The sequence below is a fragment of the Martes martes genome (genome assembly GCF_963455335.1).
Source record: "Martes martes genome assembly, chromosome: 9".
Taxonomy (NCBI): domain Eukaryota; kingdom Metazoa; phylum Chordata; class Mammalia; order Carnivora; family Mustelidae; genus Martes; species Martes martes.
Window position 1 is genome coordinate 127,294,671 of NC_137896.1, and position 13,261 is coordinate 127,307,931.

Sequence of the window (13,261 nt, forward strand, 5' to 3'; positions counted from 1 at the left end):
GAGAACTTGAAACGAAGACCCAAAGGGAATGGCTGAATGAACTAGAGCAGTCTTTCAAGAAGAGAGCTTCTGGAGACTCTCAGTCAGCGTCTTCGTATTTCCTCCCTCTCTGTTTCTTCAAAGTATATATCTAGACCCACTGGACTGAAATTCTAACAAGCCAGATTTTTAACAGGACAAAGACCCACCTGTCAGAGCAGACCAGGTAGAACTGGCTACCTCAGAAGGCAGTACATCCCCATAAATGCAAAAGTAAAGAGATGTTCTTATAAAGATGCTATAAAAGACAATTCAGGACTGCAGATCAGGTGTCAGCAAACTTGTCTGTAAAAAGCAGATAATAAATATTTCAGGCTTATGGGCCACCCTGTCTTGGTTGCAGCTACCCAACTCTCCCAACTAATGTAGCACATTAGTAGCCACAGTCAGTACATTAAGGAATGGAAATAAAGTGGGGCTATGTGTTAATAAAACTTTATTTGTAAAAATTGACTCTGGGCCAGGTTTGGCCTGTGCACCATTGTTTGCCAACCCCTGTTATAGGGGATTCGCTAAATGAGTCGGTATTATTAGAAATATGTTGAAGGGAAAACAGGAGGGAATGTTTAGGGATAGACAAGAGGGAGTAATGAGACTGTTTCAAGGACAGTAATGGAGGTCAATATGGCAATGGGTTGGCAGAAAAGCACTGCACAGTCTCAAGCACAGGATCCAAAAACGTGTCTGGTTCCAAACAGTGGTAGGAGTCAGCACTATGGAACACTGGGAGATGAGCCGAGCTCTTAGAGACATAGGGGAAACCGTGTGGCCCTAGGGGTCTTCCGCACGTGGGGGGCCACCTGCTCAGGCCTGATGGCCTCCTTCTCCTTTCTGCATACGTCCTACTGTGCACGGCTATGGGAAAAGACGGGAAAGAAAGACCCAAGCAGGTTGCCTCTGAGAATGTCAACGGGGCCTAAGAACTGTGCTTCTAGAAGGATCTCTGTGGGCCACCTCAGATATATATTTATCACTTTGACTTTCAGAGAAAGCTCTTCAGAGTTTGTTAGAGTCTCTGACCTGTCCACCCTACACGCCAACCCAGCACCTGGAACGGGAGCAGGCCCTGGCGAAGGAGTTCGCAGAAATTCTTCATTTTACCCTGCGATTTGATGAGCTGAAGGTTAGACCACACACATTAAGACAGTTTAACAGACTTGTCCTGAGGACCTACTGTGTGCCAGCACTCTGCTAATGCCATGGGGCGGGGGATAGATGAGTAGGATGTAGCTCCCTCCCTACAGAGACATCAAACACGGTGAGAATTTGCATTCCTATAGTCCACATGACTTAGGATCGCAGTTTGTGTGTGGAAATTCAAAATCCACCAAATACGAGAAGAGGAGACCTTTTCAAAGTATCTGTCCTGATTGAGAACAAGAATTCTTTCCTCGAGATCTAGCTGACAGGAAAAGCAGGGCCTATATTAAAACAGTGAGGTGCTGGGTATTCATTTTTAAGCAGAAGTTGCTTTGATTGTTGTATAATCAAGAGATGTCCTGGTATATTTCCCAAGTCTAGTGTCTGGGCCCCTAATGCCTATCCTCTCTGTGACACAGAGAGATGACCTTCTTTGCTCTCTTTTGAATTTCAGATGAGGAACCCAGCCATTCAGAACGATTTCAGCTACTACAGAAGGACGATAAGTCGCAACCGCATCAACAACATGCATGTGAGCCCCTGGGTCTCCTGGTCTGTGCACCCACTCTCCACACCATCCTTTGGCTGCTGCCTCAGGCAGGGCCCAAGGAAAAGACAATCCTGTCTCTGATTCCCCTTCCAGCGGACACTGTTTGGGGATTGTCGACCCTGTCTTTATCAGTTGCTTTTTCTTATTTTCATCAGCTAGACATTGAGAATGAAGTCAATAATGAGATGGCCAATCGAATGTCCCTCTTCTATGCAGAAGCCACACCAATGCTGAAAACCCTTAGCAATGCCACCATGCACTTTGTCTCCGAAGTAAGTGAAGCTGAGCCCTGAGGTGCTTTTTCCCTAGCTGCATGGAAAAGCTGCTCGCAGGGCTAACACACCTTTGTGTCTCCCATTCAGAACAAAACCCTACCAATAGAGAACACGACAGACTGCCTCAGCACGATGACAAGTGTCTGTAAAGTCATGCTGGAAACGCCGTAAGTGAGATCAGAGTGGAGTCTAAGGTCTAGAGGTCGCCTGGAGAGAGCTTGTTAATATGATGTTGATGATGTTGATGGTGATGATGATGATGATGTTGATCTTGATGTTGATGATGATGTCGATGATGATGATGGTGGTGGTGGTAGTGTTAACATTTGGGTTAGCATATTGACATTTACAGGTATATTATTTGAATTAATTTTATAAAGAACTCTGGGTGGTAAATGTAATCAGCCCCATTGTATAGTTGAAGAAACTGAGGTCCAAATTGGTTAGCTGACTTCCCAAAGGTCTCATAGCTTATTAGATGGCAGAACCAGGACTCACACCAAAGGTGCTGTAGAAGATGGGGAAGGGCCAAATGGAGGGCTGGCTTAAATGACTGGGTGGTATTATTATTATTATTATTATTATTATTAGTGTATTGGAGAAGGGATTTGGCAGAAGATTTAGAACAAAGAGTACAAGGCGTAGTGTTGTTGCAAGAATGATAATGGATTATCGGACTTCTCTCCCTCTTTCCTTCTCATTTTCTGCCTTACTCTCTGCCTCTTGCGCTGTCTCCCTCTCTCAGCAGATCCTTTGTGCTTAAACTAGTTGCTGGATTTTAGAAGTGGCAGAGGTGATTAATGATAAGACAGTGCGATAATGAGGAAGTCCACACCCACAAGCCAGGGTTCCTGGAACACCTCTCCATACCCTGTAATCTCTTTAGCTACTTCTGTGCCTGTAGACAGGTGGGATGGCCTGCCCAGGCCGTGGTTTCCTTCCCTGATGGGGTTCCCATAAGGTCATCTATGCGGCAGAGGGCTGGGGAGGGCCAGAGACCTCAAAAGTGCCATATGAAATGTGACACTCTGTTCAAATGTAACAGGGTATTCATTTCAAATATTTCACTTATACCAAAGTTAAGATTTATTCCAAGACAGAAATAGTAATCACCTTCATTGTGGGCCCAATTCATAATGAAATAGTTGTTAAGAAAGCCTCTAGAATTATCTTGAATGATCTGAATCATCAGGGACCCTGTCAAGGTAAGTGAACAAAATTCCAACTCCACAAATACTCCCAGCCCCAGTGAATGGTACATAATTTCTTTTACGTATCTCTGCCCAACCAATTCAATCTGCAGCCTGTGTCTTAACAAAGGAAGTTCCTCTGACTGGAGGCACGATAGCCGCTCTGTAGAAATGAGCCTGATTCTTTTTCTCCATAATGAAGCCATTATTCTCTATAATCTTGGACAGCCAGAGGGACCTGCTATAAAATAGTCAAGATTGATGGGTGGGGGGAGCGGTGTGCGTGATGAGCCGGGCCGCTGAAGGGCAGAAGAGAAGAGAATTTACTGCCCTCTAATTTACCTTATTTTCCCACTGAATTGCTGGTTGGATAGATTCAAGGAGAATTATCATCATGCGCTTCTTTAAGAGCATATTAACCTGGTTGTTGCAGGTCCAGGATTGTTCTCAAGAGATGATTGGAGGAGCCTAAAGTGGCCAGAAATGGACGTGCTCTGGCAAGGAAGTAACACGGCTGCCATGTCTTCTGTCTTGCAGGGAATATAGGAGTAGGTTCACAAGCGACGAGACGCTGATGTTCTGCATGAGGGTCATGGTGGGAGTTATCATTCTGTACGACCACGTCCACCCTGTGGGAGCTTTCTGCAAGACATCTAAGATTGATGTAAGAACAGTGACGAACTCTGCTTTCCAAATAAGAGCTCTCGCGAATGATGCCAGACAGACCTTTCTCCTCTCTCTCTCTCTCTCTCCTCCATCCACCACTTGGAGACAGGGATCTGTCCAAGAGGCAAGACCCCCAGTTGGCAGCTATCCTCATAGCAAGATGTCCAGTCTTTTCCATGTTCTTACAGCAAAACATCCAATCAACAATCCTGGCAGGAGCTCAGAGACATTGATCCTGACAGCAGGCAGGGGAGTGGAGCAGACGTGAAAATCACTTAGTTGCAAACTGCCCTCTCCGTCTGCACCCAATGTGGCATGCGAATATATAGATATTAATATGTTTTAGGGTTTCTTAAAGCAAACAGTGTTGGGAGAGACTGGATTACAACACACCATGGTCAAATTTCAAGCAACGTTCCAACTTCCTCTCCTACCACTCCCCACTGGTGGCTCTCTCCAATGGCCGTGCCTTTTCTTGTCATTGGGATATGCTTGAGCCCCATTTCCTGCCCAGAGACCCTCCCTTCTTTCTGATGGGTGGATTCCTTTAAACCAATCCACAAAGGTCACCTCACTTAAGAACACATCTCCCATACCCTCTGTGATCAGGACCTCCCTCCTCCTCTGGCCCCCAGACCACTTACCATTTTGGATTTTCTGATTCCCTCACAGACTCCAAGTGTGTCTGTAAGGGACAAGACCATGATCTGTACGCCCACCGTCTGCTCCACTGCCTAACATCGTACTTGACATAGAGCATGACACTCAATAGATACTCCATAGCGTTTTTGCTGAATGAATGCACATAACCGGAAGACACCTGGTTTTGGTATACAAGTGACTTCCTTTGATTGTAGCATAAAGCACATCTCCTCTTAGCTCCCATCAGCAGCATCACCCCAATACATACCCCAAGATTTAGTATACAGCCTTCTAGGGGCAGAATAGGAAGGCCCCTTTGGGATTAACTCCTTCTGACCATGCTCAGTTTGGGAGGCCCACTCTGTTCTCACTCATCTGCACAGAACAACGTCTCTGATACTTTAGTACAATGCAGACAGAAAGTCTTCATGCCCAGAGGGACCACAAGGCTGAAGACCATAAGGAAATTTACCAATTACAGTAAACTTAGATTACTTATTTTGAAGGTCTGGCTTCCTAACACAGCTAGTCATCATTCTTCATAGTCTTCATTATAATTTTTTTTTATTTTTTAATATCACTTTGTTATTTTTCTGTTTACCAAGGGAAAAAGTATTTAGTAAAAAAGAATTAGGAAAACTTAAGAAATCAAAATACAGAAAATTGAACGTGTCTTCTATAGTAACCTTACCATAGGTAATGACCGTGGTCAATATGGCAGCATATGTACCTCCCTTCCTTTTATGCTGATATTTGTGTATATGCAAGTGTGTGTGTACATTATAGATCACCCCCCTGCTGTAACTACTATTTTAAAATTTGCATCACAGTATTTTACAGAATTTTTTTTCATACCATTGAACGTTTTTACTATATTCTTTGTGAGGCTTGAACATGTTCATACTATGGATTGAATGTAAATAACTCTATTAATAACTCCATGGACATCATTTGAATGTGGATTGAGTTTATCACTTGGAACCCACAGGACATTCTCACTCACCAGAGCCACTTGTCAACTTACCTAAGAGTCAACAATTCAAAATACACTGGGGACAACTATGGCTTGTATCCGTAACCTTTTAAAAGCTTGTCCTTGCTGGTCATTTACTGAGTCTTTCTGTTGAGGTCACAATCATTACATAATGTTACATCTAACCACCCAGAGTCTTCATGAAATCTTGTTTGTTCCTCGGTCTCACTAGGAGAAACTTGTTCATACTGAACTGTGCATGTTTCTCTGAGAAAGTTTCAGGCTTACCCAATACAACACATATTCAGGATGGGCCATGCTCTTGGACACCATAAAGGGGCTCTTTCAGATACTAGTCTGCTTCTAAGCCAGCAGTTACACACACTGGATTTATACATCTTTTGAGTATCATCAACTGTGAAAAAAAAACAAGTATTTATTTGTGAAGCCCTGAGATGCGTGTCATTCATTCCATGCACTTACAAAGAACGTACCCTGGAAACCCAGATGGTGGAGAAGCTTATTCTGCTTAGAGAAGAGACAGAGGGCGATGTTTAATGTAGATGTTGGAGAAGGGCTAAGATTTCCCCAAGTGGACAGAGGGGAGGAGGAAGGCTCCTGGAGCAGTGAATCATCAGAGCCAAGTCACTGAGGCCCAGAAGGGTTGGGTCATTGACAGAAGAGATGCCATTCTTGGGTGCCAGAAGGCCAGGCTCTTTGGGTTCCTGATAGAATAAGGACACTTATGGGAGAAGCTTGAGGGTCTCTTCTTCCACTAGACCATGAGCTCCACTGGGAAAGGGACCAAATCTCTATATCTCTCAGCTGGGAGCCCATTCTTGGAAGTGAGCAGCCTCAGGATGGCACACACTGGGAATGTTTCAGCATCTGCTATCCTGCACTGTGACAGACATCTCTGAGGGATCATGACATTCTTTCTTGATGAGCTTATAATGTGACCCCCAAATGATTCTCAACCCTGCGCTTCTGGCTGCCTCCTTCAATCTACCAGAGTCTATCAGGTCATAAGATAAAACTTCCTATGTACCAGAAGTAGTCCCACAGAAAGTATTTGAAGGAGACCGTCATAAAAGAGGCACTTGGTCTGCCCAGGTTCAATATAGCACATGAACATCTGAGTTTAAAATGAGCGATTGTACTTTTTGCAGGAAGATACTTCCCTGTCCAAAAAAAAAAAAAAAAATCTAGGATATGCATAATATAATGTGATCTATGTAAACTTAGTTTTCATACACTTCCCAAAGTATGAATAAATTATATTCCAAGGATGCAAAAAAACAAGAAACTTGCCCAGGTTCATGCAGGTACTAAATAAACAAGGATGGAGGAAACCCAAGCCGTCCACCCCCAAGTGGCTCGTTTTCTTTTTTTTTTTTTTTTTTTAAGATTTTGCTTATTTATTTGACAGAGAGTTAGAGAGCACAAGTAGGCAGAGCAGCAGGCAGAGGGCGAGAAAGGAGCAGACTCTCCACTTAGCAGGGACCCCGATGCAGGGCTCTATCCCAGGCCCCCGGGATCATGACCCCTAGCCAAAGGCAGATGCCCAACTGACTGAGCCACCCAGGTGCCCCTCATAATCTTAACCTCTGTCCTTCACCAGTCCCCTCCTGCTGAGGGAGCCCAAATAACCCAGGCATTAAAATCTCCAAGGTCCTCTGATGAATGCCCCCATGCTGTTAGGAGCACAAAGAGGTGGTGTTTACTTCTACTAGTTGAAGGTAATGAGGTACGCAGAGGCCTTCCGGTTTGGATGATCTTTAGCTGTATTGGAAGGAAGGAAGGAAGGAAGGAAGGAAGGAAGGAAGGAAGGAAGGGAGGATAAAGAAAGGGAAATGTTAAGTGTTTGACAGTAAAGTGATACACACCTTCGAGAACTGCCCCAAGAAGCAACTCCCTGAGGGAGTAGGAAGGTCTGTGGGTCGTTTCTGTGTTGATTTCTCTGGGCAGAAACAACGCGATCTGATTAGGGACCGACGGTCACGTGAACGGACACTACCACAGACACAGTCGCTAGGCTATTCACAAAATGTGCTTTCTCTCCGCAGATGAAAGGCTGCATAAAGGTTTTGAAGGAACAGGCCCCGGACAGCGTGGAGGGGCTGCTGAATGCCCTCAGGTAAGCCTCAGCCCCGCGACCCTTCGGAGCTCCTTCAAATTCAGATGTTCTTAGGGACCAGGCGCTGGAGCACCAGGCTTGACCCGGGCATGTCTTCACACATTGAATCTTGCCAACAACCAGTTGAAGTCAGCACCATTTTTCTCAGACAGAAGAAACTGAGATGTAGAGAATCAAATAACTTCCCCAAAGTCACACAGCAGACGACACAGCTAGAGCCTAACCCTGGGTCTTGGTTACCCCACAGGCTGGGAGCCTCACTCCACATTCCGCCATCTTGTGGTGAGTGGAGACTCAGCAGAAGACGCTGCTGGAGTCTTCCTTTCCCCTTCCCCTGGCTGTATCTGGGAACGGTGGGTGGCTTTTGGAAACCCTGACACTCAGGCTCCAACCTGACCAAATGAATTAGAGTCTCGAGGGTGGGGACACGGGCAACCACTTTGTGTTCATTCGAAAGCTCCCTGGGGGACCTGCACGACCCCGTCTGGATGCCCAACTATTTGGCAGCTGTGGCTCATCTCGGCTTCTCCCTGCTAACAGCCGATGCCCCAGCGGCCTCCCTTCCAAGGATACATGCGCTTAATTCACTCCAGAGAAGGCATTCTTATTTTTTAGCCGTGACACATGGACAGGAATTTGTTGACTCATCCTACCACGTGAATTAGTCCAATGCTGGATTGCAATCTGAAAGGTTTCAGGTCCTCGCTGTCTCATTCATCTTTGATTTCCCCGAGTCTCACTCACTGTGGTGCGTGCAGGAAGGGCTCAGTTAGCACAAGTGGAATGGATCAGTAGTGTTCTGTGTACAACACTCGTGTCTTGTGCCCCACTCCCAAGTGCGTTGTCTCATCTCATTGTCACAGCTCACAGTGGGGAGGTGCTCTGTCAATCCCCATTTAGTAAATGAAGAAAGAGCCACACATTTAATGAATAAAACTGAGGTCAGTGCTGTTTTGTGGAGTTGCTAGGTCATCGTCCTTCAGAACAGATGGAGCCTTCCAGACTCCGTGCGTGAACCAAGCTTTTCTCCATTGGTGCCCATTTCATGGCACGCTGGCTTCCCATACATAGTAAGACGTTAATGCCTGATTTTTTTTTTTTTTTTAACTTTCCAACTTCATTCAATCGAGCAAGGCTTCGTGAAGAGCAGGGCACCGACTGAGCAGTGAGTCCCATCTGAGTGCAGGCATCTGCGGTGTCTTGTAGGTACTGTGATGAATGGCTTTGGAGGCAGACAGACTTGCGTCCAAATCAGAAGCCACAGATCGCTCATAAATCACACATGGGCAGATTTGTGGTCTGAAATGGGTCGTTTCACCTCTCTGATTCTCAGTTTTCTCACCTGTAAAATGGAGACAGGACCTTCTCCTGCAAAGAGTTAGTGTGGGTGAAGTGAGAACGTACCCAAAGTGCCTGGGACTTGGCAGGGTTTGATGACATGTTAACTCCCCTCCCCTCCCTTTCCGGACCCCACGCCTGTGCCAGATAAATGTGACGTTGCAGACTGCGCCCCTCCTTTTTTTGGTGTGTTTACCTGCATTCGGGCCCCCTTGTGCTGGCAATGAGCATAAGCATTCCCAGGAAAGTAGAAAACCATCAGCATCGAGGTTTGGGGGAATGTTGGGATGCGGAGCCACATTCTCCCCAACTCAGCTGGGGGAGCTGAGACGGCTGAGACGCTGCGCGCCTTCACACCAAGTCTTTCTCCCCAGAAAATGAGACGGCTACTGTCTCCTCCACGTATTTATTTGATTAGACGAAAGGTCTAATGGTTGAATAACCACAATCCAAAATTCCTCTGGGAAGAAGAATCAAATATTAAATCCTTCCGAAAATACACTGGACATCAACATGTGGTTCTTTGTGTAAGGAAAGAGCCCAAGTTTGATTTTTAAATAGCCATCGTGTCTCTCAAGGTAAAGATGGGCTGAGAGTCATCACGAAGCTTTGGCAGAGCACTGTTCACACGCTGACCCCCGTCGCTTTCTCTCCATCCAGGTTCACTACCAAGCACTTGAATGATGAATCAACTTCCAAACAGATTCGAGCAATGCTTCAGTAGAGCTCTGCTCAGAGAAGAGAAGAGGATCTATGTACTGACCTCAGAAGATGTACATGTTTACATAATTTAATACAGATTGATGTTAATACTTGTGTATTTACATAACCGTTTCATTCTTGTCACTGAAATATATGGACTTTAATTTGTATCTTGACTGACTCGACCCAGCAGAGCATAAATTGACTTGAGAGCCTTACCTTTGATGTCTAAAACAAAGCCCTCTTCTCCAAAGCCAAAATTTGGCAATGTTGATCTTTGCTACTGCAGTCCTTTAACTACCCCTATAACAATCCGAAATTCCCAATAGTTTGTGGTAGTGTTCTAATTCTAGATGTGTAATCTCTCTGGGAAGTTTACTTATAGAAACACGAAGTATTTGATTTCCTGTGTCGGCTTGGCTACAAGAAATACAACCATTATCCTGACAGAGGGAGAGGGGAATCCAAGAAAAGAAAAATGCATGCAAAGACTCAAACTCAAGTGTTTGGAATTCAGCACGCCGCCCCCCCCCCACCTCTTTCCTCAGACTGCAAACCACATGTGCAGCTTTTTTGTTTGCACGTATTTTATTTATCAACCTATTCCCCTTCTCTCTGGATTTATGTTCCTCTAACATTCCCTTTCGATTCTGCAAAAGGAAAATCACCTGCACTTGAATCCATTTGTAAGAAGTGGGTATAGATAGATGTGCTGTCATAGATGAGCTGGGAAGGTGGTTGTCGTGGAAATGGGGGACAGCCTGGGAGGAAGGAGACACAGGCAACAGGACAGTCCTCTCTCCACTTCAAGCCTCTGTCTTTGGGTAATCTTACTGGCACTCCAGGTGTCTGTGGGGTGCTGGAAGCCCAGCCCCCCTCCTAAAATGGGCCCTGCCCTTTGTGGATTGATCATGTGGTGACAGAGGTCTCAGGTTTTTCACTGATTTCCAGAAGACTGGGGAATTCAGAGGGGGGAGACCCTACATTTTCCAGTCCGCTAGTATTTAAAAGGTAGCTCCTCTTTGACCACATAGCTGGCTTGTTGCAGTGTGTACAGCTTTGGTCCGGGTACCTGGATTTAGTCCTGGCCTTATTGACCCACTGTGCGATCTTTGGAAATTCACTTAAGGTCTTTGTGTATCACTTTCTTCATCTATAAAATGGGCAGTTAGAATGGACGATCTCCAAGAGCCCTGCAAGGCAACGAGCCAATAGAATGGCAGACTCTTACATGCTTCCTTAAGAAAGAGCGTCCAGGAAGCATCACACCATCTTGTCTTGATGATTGAAAATAAGACAGGGCCTAGAGTCATCCTGTATGCGGATCAGAGCTTATAATGGTATCTTGGAAATCTCCTATTCCAACCTCCCATGGAGAAACAAGATGAGGGTGAAGTCAAACAGGATCGACCCCAGGTAGTACTAGAGCCCAGGATCCCTCACTCCTGACTCTCCCTCTTCACCATGTGGCCTATGCATACATACTATGGAATGAGATTGGACACTTTAAAGTCAATCTTCAGTCTGGCTTATATTATTACTTGCCTATTTCTGATAGAAGGAAAGAGTTGCCGAGTGATTGATAATCCCAGAAATTGGGCCTGGGTACATCGTGGTTTCACGCACCATATCCCAAGGAAGGAGCTGTCAGACACAATTGATCTCCAGACTTTAGAATCCAGCTGGCATTCTCTCGAGTCCTCCAAAAAGGGGGAAACATACTTTTGTTTTGTTTTATTTTTAACAACAACAGCAACAAGAATTCCAATCAAGTGGCAGAACAGATTCTCTGGTTTATATCTAAATGCCAGTCAACAGAGAGAGAAAAAAAAAGGCTGTTTTCCTTAGAACTTTTCAAGCTGAGTGAGTATAGCTCCTTGGATAGGGGGTTTTCTCATCAGGACAGAAATGCGCTTCGATGGCCTTCATGATCTTTTCAAATCTAGGGATCTTAACACCTTAGAGGAAGCCGGGAAATAGGGTAAAAACGAGTGAAGAAATTCATTGACTATTTAGCTTAAGAAATGCTCTATTTGGCAGCCGCATGTCGTCTTCGGGCAGCAATTTTGGGCAGCAAGGTCAAGTCAAGAATCATAGAGGCTCTCGGGGTTTATCATCATTGGGTCCCTTTGTTCCCTTTATCGGGTGAGGAGCTTAAGTCTTGGAGAGGGGAAAGGACTTGCAGAGGACATAGTTGAGCACATTTATAATTTTAGTAAAATTTTATCAAATGGGACCAAATATACAGGAGGGGCTGCTGGCCTGCCCCAATACAGCCAGGCCACCTTGTTTCAAAGCTAGGATTCATCTGTACATGGATTTTCAAAAGCCCAGGGCCAGAACTGTTGCCTCTGGTGATCAGGAGGACAAGTTAATTGAACGTCTGTGATCACTAACAGGTAATGGACGTTGGATCCACTCCTGAGCTACTGTGGGAGACAAATTCTTTTAACAGCCTGTCCTCCGGGCACCGGGAGTCTGTGAACAATCATGTTTTTTTGTTTGTTTGTTTTTTCCTGTGTGTGCTGCATGCACATGTGTTTAAGACCCATGGGTGGTTTAGGGGAAAGTGCTAGCCACAGTATCCATGTCGATGTTAACTATATTTCATATTTGATGTTTCATAGTTTTCAAATAAACAATGTTTTCCATTACTCAGCTATTTATTGGGGGCAGACAAGAGGTGAAAATTACATTGCTCAGATGTACTGCTATTTTGATACCATGACTTTATTCTCAGAAGTTTTTCATGCATCACTAAGAACTGCTAATGAAAGCAAGTGAAGATGAGTGTTTTGCATTGTGGTAGCCCATTAGGGCTGGAGAATTTATTAACAACCAGAAAGAAAATCTTGATAGTAATCTCTTAATTGTTAGTTAATCTCATGCTTCATCATTTGCTTCGAGTCATCATCATTATATCAACACATTAATGGTAAACTGAGGTTTTTGATACATCATCACACTTAAGTTTTAAAAAAGTAAGAATTGTGCTTCCTCAAAAGAAAAATGAAGCCTACCCAGTCTTGGAATCCAAATGTGCAAGTAGAATTCAGAGAATTCTCATTCAATCTTGTACCCACCCAGTTACAAATTTTTCTATGCATTAATAATAAACAGTGGAATTTTATCTTAAAGACATTTTGGAACCTAACTTCCCCATTACATCTATAAAGGCTGTTGCAAACACAAAGCTGTTTTAAAGTTGTCATATGTTGTTTGCTAAAGTCATTGTAATTTTTTTTTTGCCTGCTTTGCCTCTTTTTGTACAGAAGTTTTGAGCGTGAAATGAAAATTAAAGTTTGGTACATATATTTAAAAATATACCTCTATTTTACATGATGTTCCACGTGATGAGCCCATGATCATAGATATTTGCTAAACATCAATATTTGCTAAACACCTGCTCTGGAGACCAGCAAATCACACCATCTGCCTTTCACCTTTCCTTACCTACGACATAAAATATGAAAAATATTCTGCTTTTGGTACCAGCTATATTTTATTCATTCCAGCAAAGATCTTTCATTATTTAAAAAGGTATAGAATAAAAAGAGGTAGACTGATACCTAGAGAAGCATGAGACCTAATTTCCCAAGGATGCTAAGG

General features: G+C 44.3%; 1 protein-coding gene across 6 annotated transcripts in view; it reads left to right on the forward strand.

Annotated features, from left to right (window-relative positions):
* CYRIA (CYFIP related Rac1 interactor A) overlaps nucleotides 1-12,969 on the forward strand; it is a 105,603-nt gene extending 92,634 nt beyond the window's left edge. For all 6 annotated transcript variants that reach the window (XM_080814331.1, XM_080814334.1, XM_080814333.1 and 3 more), the window contains 7 exons: nucleotides 1,026-1,162; nucleotides 1,634-1,711; nucleotides 1,885-2,001; nucleotides 2,092-2,171; nucleotides 3,732-3,858; nucleotides 7,542-7,612; nucleotides 9,611-12,969. In XM_080814331.1, the coding sequence (XP_080670457.1) occupies nucleotides 1,026-1,162; nucleotides 1,634-1,711; nucleotides 1,885-2,001; nucleotides 2,092-2,171; nucleotides 3,732-3,858; nucleotides 7,542-7,612; nucleotides 9,611-9,674 (674 nt within the window). In that variant the 3' untranslated portion in view covers nucleotides 9,675-12,969. The remainder of the gene's footprint in view (nucleotides 1-1,025; nucleotides 1,163-1,633; nucleotides 1,712-1,884; nucleotides 2,002-2,091; nucleotides 2,172-3,731; nucleotides 3,859-7,541; nucleotides 7,613-9,610) is intronic.
* The last annotated feature ends 292 nt before the right edge of the window (nucleotides 12,970-13,261 follow it).